General features: G+C 38.4%; 1 protein-coding gene across 3 annotated transcripts in view; it reads left to right on the top strand.

Moving 5' to 3' along the window:
- Positions 1-17,446: 17,446 nt before the first annotated feature.
- LOC126299429 (LYR motif-containing protein 2) overlaps positions 17,447-23,766 on the top strand; it is a 39,130-nt gene continuing 32,810 nt past the window's right edge. For 2 of the 3 annotated variants that reach the window (XR_007552801.1, XR_007552800.1), the window contains exons 1-3: positions 17,447-17,657; positions 18,035-18,175; positions 19,584-19,732. Coding sequence is in view for 1 of the 3 variants with exons in the window: in XM_049991329.1 (XP_049847286.1) it covers positions 17,619-17,657; positions 18,035-18,175; positions 19,584-19,673 (270 nt within the window). In the remaining 2 variants the exon portion in view is untranslated. Of the gene's footprint in view, positions 17,658-18,034; positions 18,176-19,583; positions 20,138-23,766 lie in introns of those variants that run through there. The other variant, XM_049991329.1, reaches the window with a different exon arrangement.

The following is a 23,766-nucleotide window of genomic DNA, read 5'->3' as shown; positions in this document are numbered from 1 at the left end:
GTGATGGAGTCTCACCTCTAATTGACAAACGAAGGACTCCTAAGATACGGCTCGGCAAACGAATGGTAACGAGATGGGGAGCTATTAATATCAATGGGGGCTACTCTGGGAAGAAGGTAGAGCTGGAAGAGGCTGCAAGTAAGATGGGGTTGGACGTTTTAGCTGTTAGTGACATTCGGGTAAGGGGTGGGAAAGAAGAGGAAGTGAGAGAAAGCAAGGTCTACCTGTTAAGAGTCAAAGCACAATGGGGAGTAGGGCTTTACATCAGCAAAGAAATGTAACCCAGAGTAGTTGCAATAAGGTATGTAAACGAACGACTGATGTGGATAGATTTGACAGTGTGTAGCAAGAAAATTAGGATTGTGTCAGTATATTCTCATTGTGAAGGGACAGATCAAGATAACATAGATAGTTTTTATGATGCACTCAGCTATGTAGTTGTTAGAGTAAAGGACAAGGACAGTGTTCTGTTCATGCGCGATTTTAATGCCAGGATTGGAAATCGAACAGAAGGTTATGAAAAGGTTATGGGTAAATTTGGAGAGGATATGCATGCCAACAGGAACGGAAAACAACTCTTGGATTTCTGTGCCAGTATGGGCTTAGTAATCACAAACTCCTTTTTAAACATAAGAACATTCACTGGTATACTTGGGAAGGCAGGGGAACCAGATCTGTCATTGACTGTATAATAACAGATCAGGAATTCAGGAAGGCTGTGAGGGACACACGTGTATTCAGGGGATTTTTTGATGACACTGATCACTATTTAATCTGCAGTGAAATTGGTATTGTGAGGCCGAAAGGGCAGGAGGTCGGGTCCATATGTTGGAGGATAAGACTGGAGAAACTTCAGTATAAGGAAATCAGGCACAAGTACATAATAGTGATCTCAGAAAGGTACCAGTTAGTTGAATGTAGTCAATTACAGTCATTGGAAAAGGAATGGACAAGGTACAGGGACACAGTACTGGAAGTGGCTAAAGAATGTCTTGGAACGGTAGTGTGTAAAGGTAGGATGAAGCAAACAGCTTGGTGGAATGACACAGTCAAGGCAGCCTGTAAAAGGAAAAAGAATGTGTACCAAAAATGGCTACATACTAAAACTCAGGTAGACAGAGAAAGTTATGTTGAAGAAAGAAACAAAGGCAAACAGATAATTGCAGCGTCCAAGAAGAAATCTTGGAAAGACTTAGGAAGCAGGTTGGAGAGTTTGGTTCGAGCTACTGGAAAACCATTCTGGAGTGTAATTAGCAGTCTTCGAAAGGGAGGTAAGAAGGAAATGACAAGCATTTTGTACAGGTCAGGAAAACTGCTGGTAAATCCTGTTGATGCCTTGGGCAGATGGATGCAATATTTTGAAGAGATGCTCAATGTAGATGAAAATACCATCAGTAATGTTTCAGATTTCGAGGTAGAATGGGATAGGAATGATGATGGAAATAGGATCACATTTGAGGAAGTGGAGAAAATGGTCAATAGATAGCAGTCCAATAAAGCGGTTGGGTGGATGAAATTCAGTCGGAACTCATCAAATGTCAGGTCTTACATGGCTACATAGGATAATTGAAACGATGTGGGAGTCGGGACACATTAAATCAGACTGGACGAAAGCATTAATCACACCAATGTTTAAACATGGAAAAAGAAAGATTGTAACAACTACAGAGGTATCTCTTTAATCAGCGTTGAAGGTAAAATGTTCTCAGGTATTGTTGAAAGGAAAGTGCAAGTGTTAGTTGAGGACAATTGGATGAAAATCAGCGTGGGTTTAGGCCTCTTAGAGGTTGTCAGGACCAGTTCTTTAGCTTATGGCAAATAATGGAGAAGTGTTACGAGTGGACCAGGGAATTGTATCTATGCTTTATAGACCTATAAAAGGCATATTACCGGGTTCCTAGGAGGAAGTTATTGTCTGTTCTATGAGATTATGGAATAGGAGGCAAACTTTTGCAAGCAATTGAAGGTCTTTACATATATAGTCAGGCAGCAGTTAGAGTTGACGGTAAATTGAGTTCATGGTTCAGACTAGTTTCAGGGGTAAGACATAGCTGCAACCTGTCTCCACTGTTGTTCATGTTATTTATGGATCATATGCTGAAAAAAATAGACTGGCTGGGTGAGGTTAAGATATGTGAGCACAAAATAAGCAGTCTTGCATATGCGGATGAGTTAGTTGTGATGGCAGATTCGATTGAAAGTTTGCAAAGTTAAATTTCAGAGCTAGATGAGAAATGTAAGGTCTATGGTATGAAGATTAGCATCTCCAAAACGAAAGTAATGTCAGTGGGAAAGAGATATAAACGGATTGAGTGCCAAATAGGCCGAACAAAGTTAGAACAGGTGGATAGTTTCAGGTACTTACGATGCATATTCTCACAGGATGGCAACATAGTGAAAGACCTGGAAGAGAGGTGTAGGAAAGCTAATGCAGTGAGTGCTCAGCTACGATCTACTCCCTTCTGCAAGAAGGAAGTTATCTGTGCACCGTTCAATCTTTCGACCAACTTTGCTGTATGGGAGAGAAACCTGGGTGGATTCAGATTACCTTATCAACAAGGTTGAGGTAACAGATATGAAAGTAGCTAGGATGATTGGAGATACTAGTAGATGGGATCAATGGCAGGAGGGTGTCCACAATGAGGAAATCAAAGAAAAACTGGGAATGAACTCTATTGATGTAGCAGTCAGGGCGAACAGGCTTGGACGGTGGGGTCATGTTACATGCATGGGAGAAGCAAGGTTACCCAAGAGACTCATGGGCTCAGCAGTAGAGGGTAGGAGCAGTCGAGGTAGACTAAGGAGAATTTACCTGGATTCGGTTAAGAATGATTTTGAAGTAATAGGCTTAACATTAGAAGAGGCACCATTGTTAGCACTGAATAGGGGATCATGGAGGAGTTTTATTAGGCGGACTATGCTCCAGACTGAACGCTGAAAGGGATAATCAGTCTTAAATGATGATGATGATGATAGTAATGAGTTACTTATTATTTTCAACTAACAAAATACATGTATGTGAAAAGGAAAAGTAAAATACCAACAAAACTGTTAATGTAGAACTTAAAATAACAATTTAAAATATAAAACAAATATAAGTAAAATAAATATTAGAACAGTAATGAATGTATTGGTATTTTAACTAGATGTGTTGCAAAAACTCGACAGTACATTACGTACAGCTAATTTACCAAAGACAGTACTTTATAAACTAGTGTTATTGCACAGGGATGTATATGGCATGAAAGCTTCTTTAATTTAGGCTGTAACAAAACTTTTCATTGTTTGAGATTAATTAATGATTGTGGGGTGTTTTGCAAAATTTCATATTATTGCAAAAGTTGGCTATACCGTTTTCAAGAACATTAGTTACATATGAACTTTACATGAAAAACATTTTTTGCTTATCACCATTTTGAATATATTCCCTCTGAATCTAACATCCCAAATTAACTTTAATGTGTGTCTTACCCCTTCAAAGTGAAATTGGGCATAAACAAAAAATATTTATTGCACTATTGTATCCCCTCTACACACCTACCATATTTGATCAAGATTGTTTGTTGACACTTTGGAATGTTCTCTTGTAGTAAGACAACAAAAGTTACAAGTTTTACACGGACAGTGAGCAGATTCATTTTATATATGCATAATATATACATGGTACAAACAAGAAGTCCAAGATTGCCGCCGAGTGAGATCACAGGTATTTTCTTCGTCCGCTAAAATAACTTATTTAAGAGGAAATAGTGCCAAGTTTAAATATTCTTTGTTTTTATTACTTGCTGTAGTGTCCGTTCTTGTCACACAACTGAATATTAGCGTCCAAGCAGAGCTTGTTCTTGAAAAAACTTGTTCTTTAGCTGAGGTCCCGATAATCGCGACATAACCCGTAATTTTGCGTGACATAAACACAACAAATTCTATTCAAGTTTTCTTGATAGTGCAAAAATCGTTTAAAAAAGACAGCTACTAGTTTCATCTACTATTGTCGCAATAAAAGTGTAATTAAACATTTCTAAATCGTATTTAACTAACACATTTCGTATTGTTTACTAGTTAGATAGACGCGATCTAGGTCTAAATTTTCCGAGTTATAAACGTTTAAAAACCTGACCAAACACGCCTGATAACTTAAATTCTCTAAAAGCAAAGAAATTACAAATTCATTCTTCTGTTTTTGCATCTCTAAATCAGTAGAAAAACAACAACCACCGCACATAAGATCTTTGTGTCGTTTTTTTTGCTTGCAGACATACAATCTCGCGACCTTGACAAATTTAAAACATTCTTTAAACTTAACTATTCTTTCGAAACTGACCATGAGTGAGAAATGTGGGAGCTGTTATAGGGTAGTGAGTAGAGGGATTTGTTGCCAATCTTGTAGGAAATATTTTCACTGGGGGGGATGCAGTGGGGAGAATGTTGGGAGAACAGAAGAGGCTCTCTCCTGGAACTGCAGAGTATGCAGTAGGAACATTTTGATTGGGGAGCAGGAAAGGAAAATCTGTGCCCTTCAGACACAGTTGGAGGAAGCAAGGAAGGAACTGATAAGGATCAAGGGAAGTAGGGGGGAGGAGGGTGGTTGGGAACTGGCAGCTGGTAGGAGGATAGGAAGAAAGAGAACGCGATCTGATAGTTTTATCATCAACACCAAAAACAGGTATCTGCCACTGCCAGAGTTAAGTGGAGAAGAGCCTCAGGTAGAACGAGGAGCAGGAAATGTGCAGCACACTTCAACCGAGGCCAAGAAGCCTAGGAATGTACAAAGTGTTAGGAAGAAGAAAGTGCTGCTGCTAGGTAGTAGCCATGGGCGAAGTGTAGGCCCTCAGTTACAGGAAAGTTTAGGGGCAGCGTACCAGGCCACCAGTATCTTCAAACCAAATGCAGGGCTAAGTCATTTTACAAAAGAGGACCATGTAGTGATAGTGGGAGGGGCGGGAAACAGTTTGGACAGGGATGGAGCATATGAAATAGGTGGTGACCTGGACAAGATAGCTTCCCTGACTCATGGCACCAATGTACACTTTGTTGAGCTGTTCCGGCGTCATGATCAGCCACGCCTCGATGGAGCTGTGAGGCGAATCAATGTGGGGCTGGGGATGGCTCTGAGGACGGCCAACTTTGCTCATGTTTCTCTGGTGCCCGTCGGGACTATCAACAGATGGGGTTTCACTAGGCATGGCCTACACCTAAACAGGACTGGGAAGGGAAGATTGGTACAGCTGATTCATGAAAGTATAGGGGGTGGATCTCGGGCCACACATGGTCAAATACCTGTTGTCATAGGTAGGAAAAGTAGGTATTTTTTAGGATAAATCCAGACAACAGGTTCCCCTGCCTAAAGAGTATCTCTAGCAGTTCAAAAAATACTGAAACAATCACTCACAAGACAGATTATAACACATCAAAAATCACACATACCAGATGTCACAAAGAAAAACAAACCATCGGAAAGAGTAACATGGGGCATTTCACAGACTTAACAATCCTCCATCAAAACATGCAATCAATAAAAAATAAAATACAAGCATTAGAAGTTGAGCTCCAATCTTTGAACTGCACAGTAGTTTGTATTACTGAGCACTGGTGTAGAGACACAGAAATCCAACATGTAGTATTATCATTGTATGAAAGGGCAAACTCTTACTGCAGAACTACTTCAAGGGGTGGAGGATCATGCATTTATATCAGAAAAGGAACACAGTTCAAATCTAGACATGACCTCAGTACAGTAAGTGAAGACAAACACATTGAAATATCAGCTATTGAATTATCAGGGCTCGATATCACCAAGAAATTAATCATTTTGTGTGTGTATAGATCTCCCAGTGGTAGTGTGGACACTTTTTTCAATAAATTAACAGAAGTTCTAGATAAAGTCTCAAGTACAAAGGTCAACATAATTCTGTGTGGGAACATAAACATCAACACTAATATCATAAATGAATCCAGCAGCACCTTCATAAATATCCTTCAAAGTTTTGGCATGTCCCTATTGGTCAATAGTGCAACAAGGGTTACTACAATGACTGCATCAGTAATTGACCATGTGGCCACAAATATAGACAGGGAAAAATGTGATGTAGCTGTAAAAGATCTCGGACTATCAGACCATCTCTGTCAAATAACAACAGTAAAATCAGGCATCGAATCATTCCCTAAACTACAAGCCTATAAACGACATCTATCAGAAATCAAAATAAAAGATTTTTCAAAAGAACTAGAAAAACAAAGCTGGGATGAAGTGTATAAGGAAACCAATGTGAATATGAAATACTCCAAATTCTCCACATTGTTTAAATTGAACTTTGAAACAGCATTTCCAAAAGTATGCATGACTGTATCAACATCTCACAAAAACAGATGGATAACAGCAGGTATTAAGAAGTCCTCCCAAACACTTAAACACCTCAGTTCCATGAAAAAGATTCACAATGATCCAGAATTCTTAAATTTCTATCATAGATACAAAAAGATTTATAGGAAGGTGCTGATTGCTGCAAAAAAGTCATTTAATGACAAAATAATATATAATGCAGAGAATAAAAGCAAAGCAGTCTGGGATGTTATAAAAAAGGAAACGGGGAGAGGCAAACAAACGCAGAATAACATACTGCTAAGGGAGGGGGATAAGGTAATAAATGATCCACAACACTTAGCAAACTATGTAAACGAGCATTTTTCAAGTATTGGAGAGAAGTTACAGCAAAAATTCCCCAAAACAAATATAACAACTGCAAAAATTGTTGCACTAGATACAATGATGTTACTTCCAACCACAGAGAATGAAGTCAATAAAACTGTTCAAAAGCTAAAAAATAAAAAGTCAGAAGGCTTAGATGATGTACCAATGTGTGTACTGAAACAATGCATAGGGATTATACAAGGCCCATTAACAAATATAATAAATGAATCCTTCACATCAGGGACATTTCCAGAGCAGCTAAAACAGGCAAGAGTTGTACCTTTGCTTAAGAAAGGTAATGCAGAAGACATAGAAAATTACCGGCCCATTTCCCTGCTGTCAGCATTCTCAAAAATAATAGAAGCAATTATGAAAGACAGATTAATTAATTATCTGAATAAATACAATCTTTTAAGCAAATCACAGTTTGGTTTTCGAAGTGGCAAAAATACGGAGTCAGCCATAGTAGAATTCACAAAAGTTGTACTTAATGTTCTTGATAAAGATGAGTGTGTCACAGGCATATTTTTGGATCTTTCTAAGGCTTTTGATACAGTCGACCACAAGATTCTATTAAATAAATTAGAAGCATTAGGAATAAGAGGGGTAGCTAATGACTGGTTTCGATCATACCTATCTGAATAAATACAATCTTTTAAGCAAATCACAGTTTGGTTTTCGAAGTGGCTAAAATACGGAGTCAGCCATAGTAGAATTCACAAAAGTTGTACTTAATGCTCTTGATAAAGATGAGTGTGTCACAGGCATATTTTTGGATCTTTCTAAGGCTTTTGATACAGTCGACCACAAGATTCTATTAAATAAATTAGAAGCATTAGGAATAAGAGGGGTAGCTAATGACTGGTTTCGATCATACCTAACAGATAGGGTACAAAGAGTAGAGATAACACATACTTCAAATAGATCTAAACATTTAGTAAAATACTTATCAGAACCAAAACATATTAATATAGGGGTTCCACAAGGTAGCATATTAGGACCAATACTATTCCTGATATACATCAATGACTTTCCCAGTAGTGTTACTCATGGTGAGAAAATTCTCTTCGCTGATGACAGCAATATTATAGTCACTGAGAGAACAAGAGAACTCCTTACCGAGAAAGCAAATGAAACTCTCAAGGAAGTTTACGATTGGTCAATAAGCAACAAATTGTCATTAAACATAAAGAAAACTAATGCCATGAACTTCAGTTTGAAGAGGAAAAATGACAATGTTAAATTAAATGTAGATGGCACCTCTATAGACTGTGTAACAAATGCAAAATTTCTAGGAATGAATATTGACTCTCAGCTGAAGTGGTGCGAACACACAAAGGTACTTGCAAACAGAATGTCATCAGCATGTTATGCCCTTAGAATTCTATCATCTGTGTGTAACATGCAGTGTCTTTTAGTTACATATTATTCATATGTACACTCAATTCTTAGCTATGGCATTCTTTTTTGGGGAACAAATCCACAAAATATGAACACAATTTTCAAACTCCAGAAAAGAGCCATAAGAATAATAACCAGAAATAGTAGTCGAGCTCATTGTAAAGATCTGTTCAAAACACTGGGAATTTTAACTGCTCCATGTGAACACATTTACCAGTCAGTTGTACACATCAAAAGTAACATTGGCAATTACTGCACAAACAGCTCTGTCCATGACCATGCAACAAGAGATAGACTCAACTTACATTTACCAAGAAAAAATAAACATAAAACTCAAAACAGCATTTTCTACCAAGGAATAAAACTGTACAATAAATTACCACAAGAGATTAAAGAAATTTCAAAAATACACTTATTTAAGAAGGCAGCTAAAAAGTACCTGTTATGCAATACATTTTATACATTGAAGGATTACTTAGATAAAGCAGAGTAGGGGTTTGATAAAAAAGTGTTATACAAACAAATAATAATAATAATGATGATTATAAAACATCCAATATTCCACATAACACCTTCACTTTATTATTTTTCTTCTTTTTTCCTTTCTAGAGACACTCTCCCCTCAAGCTATGCATAGCACAATACTAACACCTCTTCCTCTTTCTGAGCTCAACATCTCACTCATTATGAAGGGATGCTGACTCAGTTTTTCAGGATAGCAAATGGGAACTTGCAGTACAGAAAATGGCCCAAGGATCACCTGTGTGTGTGTGTGTGTGTGTGTGTGTGTGTGTATGTAGTGAGTGAAGTGTTATGAAACAATGTGTGTATAGTGTGTGCAGTGACTGATAGTGAAATATGAGTGAATAGTGTGGCATTACATTATTTAATGAGTTATTTGTAAATAAATTATTGTATACCATGAGTAAAATCTAATGATTGTCTCTAACTAGAAGTCTGTAAATATATGTGTATACGAATTAGCTTATTGTAAATTGATCTAAGCTTGTAAATACTTTGACATGTCCTATATCCTTGTAAAAAGAGATCTACGGATGAATAAAACTACTACTACTACTACTACTAGTTCACTTATTAAGGCACAGACTTGGGTACTACATCATAATTATTACAAATATTCACATTTTGCATTACAAAATATCTGGAGATTTCGTTTCAGTGTAATATTAACATCCGCTCAAAGAATATGAGCACTTATCATTCATGAATGATTTCAGTTTCACTTTGAATAAATTCCTTTCATGACACCTTAAAGAGCTCAGCAGTTTTTATACTATATTTGATCATTAATACACGGATTATAGTCTGTTGTTTTTAGTTTAGTTCTTTGTCTGTAGTAGCAGTCTTTCTTTCTTATATCATATACATGCATATCAGAGCACTTTGTTTTGACATGTGACAAAAAAATGCAATAAATTTTTAAAGCTACAGCGAGTAGACTGTGAGGTATTTATAATGTACAAAGATTTCCCTGCAGGAGTCTCTGTACCCTATTCCACGAATAACTCTGATTGATCCTTTCTGCAGGGTTAATATTCTGTTCATATGTATATGAGCAATATAGCCTCATATCTCCATCCTATAATTAATCAGTTCTAAAATTCTTGCATAATAAATTGTTTTTAATGTCTGGTCAGAAACCACTTTTTATGGCTGGCTAGTTAGATTTTCAGTTAGGTAACTATCAAGAAATTTACAGTCTTCTGAGTCAACTGCTCAATTTCACCTGTGTTGCTGACAAAGATTTGCTGTGAAATTGTAAGTTTAAATGGCAATAACTATGATCTGCTGATATTAGTCTTCAACTCTCAATCCTGGAAATAAGAAGCTATTTGACCTATTTTGACCTATCCCTCAGCTGCGACCAGAGTTAATTCATCATTTTATTTTCCAGCAAATAATAATAAGGTAACATCTGCAAACGTTAACAACTGGGAGTTGCGAATTGGCTTTATACCATTTATCTGCACAAGGAAGAGAAAAGGGTCCAAAACTGAGCCCCATGGTATACCTGATCTGATTGTTTCATATCTGGACTAGAAATTTATGACCTGATCATTGACTTTGGAAGTCAGTTTTGTATATGGTTTACAATTAACTTGGCATGTAGACAGCATTTGTATGGATGCGTCATGTATATTGTAGGGTTCAAGTTTATTTAAGAGTAACTCATGGTTTACTGAGTCAAAAGGCTTTAGTGAGGTATAGAAATATGCCTGCTGTTTGTATACCTTGACTCCCATAGAGTGTGGTCAAAACTGGTGTAAATGGGTTTTTTATCATTTAAATAATATTTTGAAACACTGAATAGAGGGATCCAGGAATATACTACAACCCCTTACATATTGCTCCGATAGGGATTGTGTGGACAAACTTAGATCAGTTAAAGCAAGCACATAAGTAATTGAACACTCATTCTTCCCATGTTCCATTCACAAATCAAATGGGCGAAACCATATATCACTAGGAGAAACCTTACCTCTGCTATGCACTTCACAGTCATTTGCAGAGTATGAATATAGATCTAATAGAAAACGTCACAATTCAGGTTATAATAAAAAAAAATCATTAGACGTGTACACTGAGAAATGTCATTAATGTAGCTGTAAAAGTCATATGAAAGGCACATGATTTAACTGTTTCAGTGAACTACTAATTGATCAACTTGAAGCCAAAACTGCCACTCTCTGTGCAACCTTCGCTTCCCATTTGCTTTCTGATTATTGGCACAGTGAGACACAAACATGGCATCAATGTCTTCAGCTGGGTTTTCACAGGTATAAATTTCTTACATATGCATTCCCCCAACACCAGTCACATGTAAGTCAGCTTCATGTGGAAACACCTTACTTAAATACTTTCATGCCAACACATGTGAAAAGCCAGGATTCCACAGGCAGGAATATCTTAAACACGTATCTCTCATCCTCTCACTACCTCTCACATAAGGTGATTTACATGCAGAAAAGCCGAGCAGTTTAAGGCGCTGCAATCATGGATTGTGTGGCTGATCCCAGCGAAGGTTCGAGTACTCCCTTAGGCATGGGTGTGTGTGTTAGTCCTTAGGATAATTTAGGTTCAATAGTGTGTAAGCTTAAGGACTGATGACCTTAGCAGTTAAGTCCCATAAGATTTCACACACATTTGAACATTTTACATGCAGAAACATCTAGCGCGCACACTGTCACCCCAAGTTATGCTCAAGTTATGACAGTTGAAACGCATTCTGCTTTCTTGTATGATATCGCTTCCCCCATAATCAACTACGAGCTTCAGTTGCTACCACTCAGTGGATCTGATTTCATCCTGGTCTGGTTCGTCAGCAACACAGATCTAGAATCGTTCGTTTAGGTACACAGAAAGTTAGTGTCATGTTGATGTAATGGGTTTAGGCTTCAACTAAGTGTATAAATACGTTCTTAAGGGGCAAAATGTTCTTAAACAGTATGATAGGAATATCACTTTAGCATTTAACGACTCCTTGTAATCACTTATTGTAATAGAGTAACACATTGCTTGGTGTGACAAAATAGATTAAAAAATACTGAAACTAAGAGTGTGAGCTTTCTGAGGGTTCACATTAGTGCAGAAGAGTCAATACTGTCGAGGCATTTTTTTTATTTCATTCTAATGATAATAATTTTTGCTTTAGTCTTTTAATTTAAACATTGCCGTGAAATGGAGATTTATGTGTGGCTTAAAATAACGTTTGGTTACAAAATTAAGTACCATACCAGCAAAACAAATACATATTTACAGCACCTGTAAAGTGTCAGAATCTTGACTAACTCTGGAAATAAAAACAAAACTTATCAGTTGAGACAAAAACTGTACTCTCCAAAGTATTCAGTGTATTGTAGATAACATAAAAATTTAGAAATAATGCATACATTGCAGTGGCTCCAGTTGCTAGATATTTCAACGTTACTTATGATTTAATGCAAGATGGCAAGACATCTCTCTTCCTTGTATTACACTTTCATACAAAGCCAAAACTATGGTTGAAAAAAATTTCAAAATTGCTTTTACTCATTCGAAAATGATTTTTGAACGAAACAATGTCCTTGTCAGATGACCCTCCGTTAGCGTATTTGATGTTCCCAAACGATTCCTACGAGATGTCCATCTCTATAGTCAATATCTGTTGGTTCATTTTTTCTTAATCAACGCCACTATAATCTCTTCATCTAAAAGCTACATCTATATCTACATCTACATTTATACTCCGAAAGTCACGCAACGGTGCGTGGCGGAGGGCACTTTATGTGCTACTGTCATTACCTCCCTTTCCTGTTCCAGTCGCGTATGGTTCGTGGGAAGAACAACTGCTGGAAAGCCTCTGTGAGCGCTTGAATCTCTCTAATTTTACATTTGTGATCTCCTTTGGAGGTATAAGTAGGGGGAAGCAATATATTCGATACCTCATCCAGAAACGCACCCTCTCGAAACCTGGACAGCAACCTACACCGCGATGCAGAGCGCCTCTCTTGCAGAGTCTGCCACTTGAGTTTACTTAACATCTCCGTAACACTATCACGCTTACCAAATAACCCTGTGACGAAACGCGCCGCTCTTCTTTGGATCTTCTCTTTATCCTCCACCAATCCGACCTGGTACGGATCCCACACTGATGAGCAATACTCAAGTATAGGTCGAACGAGTGTTTTGTAAGCCACCTCCTTTGTTGATGGACTACATTTTCACAGGACTCTCCCAATGAATCTCAACCTGGTACCCGCCTTACCAACAATTAACTTTATATGATCATTCCACTTCAAATCGTTCTGCACGCATACTCCCAGATGTTTTACAGAAGTAACTGCTACCAGTGTTTGTTCCGCTGTCATATAATCATACAATAAAGGATCCTTCTTTCTATGTATTCGCAATACATTACATTTGTCTATGTTAAAGGTCAGTTGCCACTCTCTGCACCAAGTGCCTATTCGCTGCAGATCTTCCTGCATTTCGCTGCAATTTTCTAATGCTGCAACTTCTCTGTATACTACAGCATCATCTGCGAAAAGCCGCATGGAACTTCCGACACTATCTACTAGGTCATTTGTATATATTGTGAAAAGCAAGGGTCCCATAACACTCCCCTGTGGTACGCCAGAGATTACTTTAACGTCTGTAGGCGTCTCTGCATTGAGAACAACGTGCTGTATTCTGTTTGCTAAAAACTCTTCAGTCCAGCCACACTGCTGGTCTGATATTCCGTAGGCTCTTACTTTGTTTATCAGGCGACAGTGCAGAACTGTATCGAATGCCTTCCGGAAGTCACGGAAAATGGCATCTCCCTGGGAACCTATATCTAATATTTTCTGGGTCTCATGAACAAATAAAGCGAGTTGGGTCTCACACGATCGCTGTTTCCGGAATCCATGTTGATTCCTACAGAGTAGATTCTGGGTTTCCAGAAACGACATGATACGTGAGCAAAAAACATGTTCTAAAATTCTACAAGAGATCGACGTTAGGTCTATAGTTTTGCGCATCTGCTCGACGACCCTTCTTGAGGACTGGGACTACCTGTGCTCTTTTCCAATCATTTGGAACCTTCTGTTCCTCTAGAGACTTGCAGTACATGGCTGTTAGAAGGGGGGCAAGTTCTTTCGCGTACTCTGTGTAGAATCGAATTGGTATTTCCTTTACTTCACTTGAATCTCCAGTCGTGTGCTAACGCTAACGTGCACGTAAGGGCAGTGATGCAGGGAAGCACGTGTATCATCACGTCCATACTGCCACTAGAAACATGTTTCAGTTGTTTCCTGTAGTGTTTCACAATTGTTTCTGACTTCGTTTCTTGTGTCTGTCCAAACTGGTGGCAAACATTTCTCGTAATGTCTTCACATCATCTGCAACGCTATTTGTCGGATCGTTTTGATGTCGTCTAAATGGTTCAAATGGCTCTGAGCACAATGCGACTTAACTTCTGAGGTCATCAGTCGCCTAGAACTTAGAACTAGTTAAACCTAATTAACCTAACGACATCACTCACATCCATGTCCGAGGCAGGATTCGAACCTGTGACCGTAGCGGTCGCACGGTTCCAGACTGTAGCGCCTATAACCGCACGGCCACTCCAGCCGGGTTTGGTGTCGTCTGCTGCCTTATGCTGGGTGATGAGGAAATTATAATGATATGTGGTGCTGCACTATTAATACTGGAAAATGATTATAAACAAAATGGAAGACGTAGGTTTCGTTGGTGGGTGAAAAAATACAGCTTGGAGCAAAAAAAATATGTTCCACAAAACAGAGTTCCAGGATACAAAGAAACATAGCAGAGGAAAGGAAATACAGTGCTAACTTGACTATAGCAGATGTTGTAAGTAACCATCGTTCATCTCTTGGCTCTTTTGAGCCCTGGTCAGCAAATTCCTGATGGTGGATCGAAGCAGGAGTGCTACAATCTTATCTGATGTGGTCTGCTGCAGATCTTGAAGATCATGAGGGTTGTTTCGATACACCTTAGACTTGAGTGTTCCCCAGACAAAGTAATCACACATTGACAGATCAGGTGACCTGGCTGGTCAGCTAGGACCGCGACCAAACTGACCTCCGCTAACAACTCTGTCAATTGCGAAGATTGCGTAAATGTGCTCCAAGGATCCGGTGTGGACCATGTGTTGGGGACAAGCAGGGTGTGGTTATAAGTATACATTCAAATCCAATCATATCCACTCTTCCGCGCCTCTTTTATTTGCCTCACTCTGTACTATAGAAGAACGCTGGGAATAACTTTCTACAGGAGCTGAATATGGAAGAAGCCTGTGGTTTCTGTAACTTCATTTGGATGTCGTCTACTGGTTTTGAATTCCTGACAGACATGCTAGCACCAAAAAAAAAAAAAAAAAATACACAAATTTCAGGAAAACAATTTGATTCTTCGTTTTTTGGTGCTGGGTGATTCATTTCAAATATTTGCGTATTTATTTGACATTTCAAAGCAAGCTTTATCTAAAATCTTACCTGACGTTTGTAGAGTAGTGACAGAAATACTGAAGAATTACACAAAGGTAAATAACGAAGAACACTGTTAAGTATGAATATTTTTTAATTTTTATTCCTTCTGTATGGCATTACAAAAATCATCGAAAATTACAACCTTCACTTTGTCATCAGTTTTACCAATGAATGTGCCAGGGGTATCAATACAACTTGGTGATGCCCCTGACACATCCACCCCCACTGACAATTTCAAACTTTCATAGCATTCTGTGTTTTTTAGGTTCGTTGGTTGATTTGGGAGCGGTGACCAAACAGCAAGGTCATCGGTTCCAGCGGATTAGGGAAGGTTGTGAAGGAAATCGGCTGTGCCCTTTTAAAGGAACCATCCAGGCATTTGCCTGAAGCAATGTAGAGAAATCACAGAAAACCTAAATCATGATGGCCAGACATAGGTTTGAACCATCATCCTCCCAAACGTGAGTCCAGTGTGCTAACCACTGCACCTCCACGCTTTGTTATGTTCTGTTACTAGTACTTCATTCAGTTTGGCCATTGCTTTTGTTTTTCACAACTGTGGTAGTATCCGCAGTATTGATGCCACATACAGCCCATAGGTGGTGCATTCATCATTGAATTGCTCTTCCATCTCTTTAAAAAAGTATTCAATAACGTAGTGACATCGTTATATGATCCACTGTTTTGTTTTCCACCACCCAGTCGTCTTATTAGTTTTCTTGGTGGAGGAGTCGATGTTGAAGGAGCAGCAATGTCGTCTTCCTCACTGATGCCTACATCTGTCAGATGCCGGTGACGGAAAACAACTGGCATGAAAGAGCATGTGTGTTCTCATAAATACTTCACTTACCCCATTGTGTGGGAGCAATTCGTGAGAAGCACATAGTCCGACAGTGGCCTTTTGCTATTGGCAGCGAATTTCACAATTAGAAAGGGTCATTTAGCATTGTGTTACTTGCTGTCTTTGACGCCAGCTGCAACTTTTTGTATGCAGATATTGTCTGCCAAGGAAGAATTTCAAATGGCGGTGTCTTCAAGAACGTGACCATATGTGGACTAATTCACAAGAGTTAACTGGATTTGCCACATGCTGAGTGACTGCCTTGTGGGAAAAAAATCCCTGTCCTATGTTTTCGTAGCAGATAATGTTTTTCCATTACACGAAAACATTATGAAACCATTCCCCGGAAGGCATGTTCAATATTCCAAGGAGAGAATTTTTAATTACCAATTATCTCAGGCGAGAACGGTTGTAAAGAACGTATTCAGGATTATGACTTCGTATTTTCATGTCTTTAGAATACCAATGTTGCAGAAACCAGAGAAGACGTGAACTGTCTCACTTACAGCTGTATGTCTCCAAATTTAAAAAAAATGAAATGTTGAAGCAAAGCTTCGATTCCTTTGATATTCAAACAGATGAGGTAAACCAAAGCCCATGAAGACGAGACGGTGCTGCATCGATTTTTACTGCGCCCAAGAATGTACTACAGAAAGCTTCTAACACAAACAAACATTTTCGAGGCGAGTTTGCAGATTACTTTTTAAGCCCACAAGGAAGTATACTGCAGCAAAATAACTATGGATGAATGTTATTGTACAGTATAAAATACAAGCAAGAACACGAGAGAATAATTTTTCTACCTCTTGGTTAACAGTTTATATTGTTTCTTGTGGCTCATGAACATCATTGAGAAATTTCAACAGTTCATAACAAAAGAAGATTAGTGTATACACCACTGCCCAATAATCTGCTGGATACCATTTTCCACTTTTGAAGTTGATATGCGACCTCAAGCGAACGTATTTTTGCTCGATGCTTTCTTTGTCTCTGCCAAATGTAGCAGTAATCCTCTGCATAGCATCAAGTTTCTTTGTTATTGTTATTCAATGCTTGTTTCTAATGGTCCATAAGCGGCCCCCTGCTTGGTACAGTCCTAGAAATTCCACTGTTTGCTGCTTTATACACTGCATTTTTGTTCTTTTTTTCAGATGACACTTGGATTAAAAAAAAATTTTAGTGACTGTCCTTCTTGAGCGCACTCCACCTCTATGACGTGACGTGACAACGATGAAAGCTTTTTTTTTTCTCGGTGACAAAAGTCATCCGTGCGCACTATACCTTGATTGCGACGAGATAGCACCACCTGAAGTTAACGTAATATTTCAAATTGTCTGCGATATTGAAATCAAAATAGTATTTTTCTAATTCTGAGAGTCATAAAATTTCTGGCTTTGAACATGGTTAAAAAAAGGTAAAATGAGTGAATATTGTCGTACAAGTATACATTCGTAGATACAATTACCTTTAGGACTGCTGTTGTCTTGCCTGATAATCGATAATACTGGTGAGCAGTGAACTTGTCTCATACTAGTAGAAGGTCTGTGTTGTGATGCGCAAGAATAGTCGTTGGAGGGAGAATAAAAGCTGTCGTTTTGGTTTGGTTGAAGATGGATTTTTATTTGAAATAAATGTTCTCTGTTCATAGAGTGGTTGCGTAATTCTTTGATACTTCCCTTACTGTACATAATTTCCAACTATGCCTCCAAAGATCCCGGCAACAATGAATCTTAAACAGGTAAAAGAAATCGCCACTTTCGGTAGGGGGACTAATCTCAACGTGGGTGAACTTATGTTCTGAAAATTCGACTACAAATTTATTTCTCTAATGACCTATGTTTGATGCTAGTGCTGTAGACAGTCTTAATTCTTTGAGGGGAATGGAGTGTTTTCTTCTGCGTTTAGGCCTATAGCAGGACAACTCACAAAGACGTCACTACATGGGAGGTTGACTTGTCAATTTTATCCTTTGATAGGCTAATATGTGAGGGTTTGTTTATTTAGCCTTTGTTATAAGGACAGTTTTTGTTGTAAGGGAGTTGTGTTAATGGTCATAGTATTTTATCAGTTTTGTAAAATTGTGTTCATATTGTTGTCGAATTAATCTTGTTTCAGTTTATGCTTCGTCAGAAAGTTTTGAAACTGTATCGAGACATATTACGGGAAATACGCAGAGTACCGGATGAAGGAAGTAAAGCAGAACTTCGCCTTTGGGCTAGAAGTGACTTTAGAAAGTACCAAAATGAGAAAGATGAGGTTAGTGCATTTAAATTGCACCTAAAAACTGTATTCCATTGCCCAGTTAAATATTCCTATAAATCATTACACAGATTCAATACAAGTTGGGCATCATTCGAATGAGATTGCTCCCTCTTCAGACTATGTGTGAAGATCCAAAAACAAAAAGAGTATGAAGCGATATCCTGACTAACATTGTATAAACATGAGCTATCCTGAGACGACATGTAACAATTGCAGTTTTGTATAATTTCTGCAACTGCAACCAACTTCTATTTGAACATGCTTACCGTGGTTAAAACTTGACCCTCCACCCCACCCCTATGGACACAAAGAATGGTGTGAAAGAGGTGGTTTTCAAGATATTTTCTTAGTTGTCAATTACATCCAGTCAATATAAAGTGTATATTTTGAAGTGAGATTGATAACATTTTTTTGTCTTGTATGAAGACACAATAAATGATTCCTCCAAATCTCAGCTATTTTAGTTCAGCCTTGTTTGAAATGATGGGTGGGACATTAATGAGAATGAGGTTAATTGGGATAATAAAGCTATTATTTTTTTTTAGTTTTGTTATAAGAGGAAACAGCATTCAACCTTAGCTATGGGGAAAAGTTAAGTTTCTACAGTTATAAATTTTGTGATGTTCTTTTAAATCATTAATATTTGGAAATGTAAGTGGTTTAAATGCTCACATTGTTCAATAGAATTTAGGCTTGTTGGTAAGAGGAAAAAGAAATCCTTGATAGATACTATTTGGATGTCAGTTTCTTCCTCTCTAAACACTTTGTGGGGCCCTATAGTTCATCCCATTCCCATTACTTTCATTACATGGTCTTTCTGAATTTCCAGCATCATGCATACAAATCTGCTATCACTGCCCCCCCCCCCCCCCCCCTTTGTCCTGTCCTGTCCTCTCATCTCCTGTCCTCTTCACCCTTCCTAGAGTCTCCCAAAAATTTCACAAATACAAATAAACATTTATTTATATTGTCTATTTTTGTTTCCTCTAGGTATATGTAAAATCTGTCACACTATCATTTATGTTGTCTTGTGTCTAACTGTTTTCACATTCACTGGGTGGATTTTGGTGTACACAGTGGGTGTTAAATGACACCACACCACAGGTTGCAAAGCCAACAACAAGACTGCATTTTATTCCCGTGGTTTGTCACTGATGAGAGTTCTGTGTGGATAATGATCAGTGACATTTTAACCTCTCACAGAAGCATTCCATCAGACCCGTCACAGAAAGACAAATCCTATGTAGGCCTAACACACATCATTTTATGCGGCATGCCAGATGAGGAAGCTCATACCAGTAATATTGTATTCTGTTCATTCTAAAAAGCAGTTAAAGCTAGTTACAACCTGACCCTGTTATAAGAGACATTTATTGTAAGTTTTTGTCTCTTCAATTTGCAGTACGCTATAAAGATGCTGATCTTCAATGGTGAGAGATCCTTAAAGGAACTGAAGCAATCCATTGAGTTGAGCAGTGCAAAGAATAATTAAAAGTAGCATGTGATGTTAATGGCACATGTGTGCTGTGACTGAACAATAGAAAACAATGTGTAAGTATTTACGTTAGGTACCATCTTTAAGATGAAAATACTTCTTTATGTGGCTGCTGATTTGTAGTTTCCATCCATTGTTTGACCAAAAAACGTAAATTTGTCATCAACTTAATTGTTCCATTTGAAGTCTTCTCTTTTATTCCACCATTGTGGGAGCTGGCACAAGTGTCAACTTATCTGGAGACATTGTTTAACATGTAATTCAAACCACTGTGCATGCAGGCAGTTTCCACAAATGCAGAACATGAACAGAAGTGAGAGTTGTGTGCAAGTGTCAGGGAAAAGCCGTATAACAACCCATGTATCAAACACATGAGTTTTGTGTTGTGCCATTGATGAAGCCCGTGAGCTGTGAATCATTTGAGTGTTGTGAAAATAAAAAGAGTGAAGTTGAGATTTTAACTGTGGTGTTCTCAATTCTACGTCTGGAAGTTTAATGCAATTATGCATGCATGCATGATGCATTTGTATGAAATGATATGATTTTCTGTAAATGTGTAGACTTATTATTGAGAAGGCAACATCTAGAATACTGGCTGATTTAAATTGACATGAATTATACATCTCACTTACAGTTTATTGCCTTGGGGGATTTTTGATCAAAGCTATGCCAGTCCTTGTGTGTGTCCAGTGTAACCATATAATACATCTATGATAGTTGAATCATCACCAGCAAAATAAACTGTGAAGGTAACATGCTATTTCGATTGCAGATTACTGATATTTTAGGTATGTTCATGAAAGCGTAGTGTGCCCTTTATAATACACTGTCAGGATAATTAGGAAGGCAGTCTATCTATTCTAATACAACTTGAGAAAAATGTTACCTGAGTTAACTTTGGAGGCATAGACATTATTATTACAAGAAGATGAAACAGGCTATTCTGCTTACCTACACATATCATTTACACACATAATTGGTATATGTAGTATTACTGAAACATTGGAGCTCCAGTAGTTTATGTCGGTGTCTACTTCATTATGAGTAAGGATGATGCAGCGACTTCAGTGGTTTACTGGAATTTTTAGCTCGATTTGCAAGTAAGCATGAGAATTTTGTGTCCATACAGTGCACTCCTTAGTTGTTCTCAGGTAGTGTCAGTGAACACAATACCGCGAAAAGACCCACTACACATGAAGATTCACCCCCCTCCCTCCCTCTAGCATGCACAGGGCTTTAGGGATAAGCAGTATGTTTGGTCACTAAGTATGTGCTGGTGACAAACCATTGGTGCAAAACTACTACACGTTTTCCAAAATAAAACTGGCTTGAAAAGTGTATACAATCATGACACAAAATAAGTTGCCCTAGTTAATGAGTAAGAGAACTATTCTTTACAGAAAATGCTTGAAACAACCAGTTGACACTGATTCAAGATATCTTCACTGTTTATATTATTTTGTCATGAGATGCTATATACACATGTTTGGCCAGATTTATTTTGGCAACTAAATTTCTTGTTACTCTTTGATCCACTGAGCATCTTTGAAAGACCATCTAATCTGCTGCCCCTCTTAGGAGAGGTACCTGGTGGATCCTCAGCTCTTAGATATCCATGAAAGTTGCAGTGTGTCATATTTTCCTTAAGAGACACACTGCCTGATGAGGAAAATGAAGCACCCAGAATGGGAGGAGGAAACAACGTGAAACTTTATAGGTTGAGAAGGTATGTGATGTCATTGCAGCGATTTCAAAATTGAGTCAAATTTGCAAACGTGGCATTGTGAATCCACTTATCAGTTTGCTGTTTCAGTGCCTGTGGCCAGTATGCATGCTCTGGTTTAGTTGGGAATGATGTCATAAGGCTGCTGTATCCTCCCTTGAGGCAAGGAGGCCACAACTGTTACAACAGGTCCTGGATACTGGCACTCGTATGGAGTTGACTTCTGAGCTGGCCCCACACATTTCATCAGAGACAGATCTGGGGATGTTGCTGGCCATGAGAGTATCTTATCATCACCCACACAGTTCATAGACACACAAGCCATGTGCAGATGGGCATGGTCCTGTTGAAAAATGACTCCTCAATACTTTTACATGAAAGTCAACAAACAGGGCTGCGAGCTATACGTGATGTACTGTGGTCCAACCAGAGTTCCCTCAAACACTACCAGCTGTTACCTGAAGTCATATCCAGTGCCCCTCAACTCTCTGACACAAGGAGTAACACCACTTTGTGTCTCCTGAACCTTGGAAGAAAGGAACCTATCACCAGGTCACTGCCGTACTTGCTGTTATCCAGGGTAGTGCAGAACTACAATTCATTGCTGAACACAATGCCATTCCATTCACCAGCAGTTCATGCTTCCTGGTCATAATGCTAATCCAAATGCAGGCATTTTTGTTGTGGTGTTAAGGGTAGCCTATGTGTGTGATGGTAATTCCGTAGTCTGGCTGTGCTCATCTCCAGCCAATGGTATGAAATGACACAGAATGTTGCAGGGAATCCATTATTTGTTCTCAGATGGCAAGCACAGATGTGAAGGGGTTCTGAAGTGAATGGTGCACAATATGGTGTTCCTCTCTCATGGTGGTCGACTTGTTACTCCTATTTCTGCTTTATTTGAAAATAGAACCAAATCAGATAAAAATACAGGTATAGTGACCTGAATTAGAGAGGCGAGGTGCCTTCCTTTATTTATTTCTGTGAGTGAAAGGTGAGTGATGAGCCATGAAAATGAGCTAATTCATTCCATTGAGTTAGCAATCCTGATCTGACCTCTGAAAAGAACAGTTTCACCCATCTCTGCTGTCGGGAGCTGATAACGCTGTCTCACATGAGTACGCAGAATCTCTGTGTCCTCCACAGTGATCACTCAATATATGACTCTGTTTATGCCCTTTATACCATACCATACCTGGTAACAATACTAAACACAATCAATACTAATGCACTTTAGTGACTGCTGCAGCTGTTGCAGACAATTAACTCTAAATCATTTACAAACCCACCAATGGTGTGCAAATGTACAAAATTACATTGATATTTGAATATGTGTTCTGGGTGTTTCACTTTAATTGTCAGGCAGTGTATTTTATAACTTCTTTATCTGCCTTTGGTCTCATTTTTACATTGCAGATGGTTGGTTACTTTGAATAGACTTTGCAGATTGTGATAAAACATAATCCTGTAGAAGCTGTAGTCAGTCCTTGTGTTATGCATTTTTCCCAATATGACACCGCAGAATGAAGAGGTTCACAGAACCTCACAGGTTTTACACATAACATCTCTTACATGTCCGGCTTATATCATCATGCCCCAGTCAGGTTCTGTATGTCGGCATTGTTATGTCATTGGAAGCCTACATGTGTTTACTGTGCATGCGAAAAGAAGATGAGTATCACAGCACTGAATGTAAATATTGTTGATGTCAGAAGGCCAGCAGGATTGAAAGCTGTAATTTGTGTTGTTTGTATAAGTGGCAGTCAAATGAAAATGAGACAGATGGAAAAAAAGAAAGACTGCTCATTCTTATGAAAGTTATCACCTTAATTGTTAATACATTTATCCCACTGGGACAAGGGAAAAATGTGTGCGGCTGCCTATGGAACCACGATCATACCCAGTTGTGCACCTCTTCGTCTGAAGCAAATTGGTGGCCAAGAATGTTTTTCTTCCGGGCTCCAAAAATATAGAAATCACATGGGAGAGATGGGGATTGTATGAAGGATGTGTAAGGACTTGCCAGAGAAATTTCTACAGCATACGCAAAAGAATCTTGGCAATGTGTGTACGGGCCAACTGTAAGTGAGTTTTGATTAAACAAAACATATGAAAACACTCTGGCCATAATGGAGGGAATCTTTCTTACAGTTAAGAATTTATTTTTTGTAAATATAAATGAATTGGTATGGTGTCTTTATGCACAATTTTAATTGTCTTTTATGTGTAAAGTGGTTACAGTGATTATCATTACTTACCTAATACCATGTAGGACACGACAGTTGTAGCATAAGGTTGGTAAGTAGCAGTGGCATAGCCAGACATGGCATATAATAAACATCAGCGTTGATGGCCAGATTTTTCTGA

Source organism: Schistocerca gregaria, chromosome X (genome assembly GCF_023897955.1).
Source record: "Schistocerca gregaria isolate iqSchGreg1 chromosome X, iqSchGreg1.2, whole genome shotgun sequence".
NCBI lineage: Eukaryota > Metazoa > Arthropoda > Insecta > Orthoptera > Acrididae > Schistocerca > Schistocerca gregaria.
The sequence above is the reverse complement of the archived record's forward strand: the minus strand, read 5'-3'. Positions and strand labels throughout refer to the sequence as shown.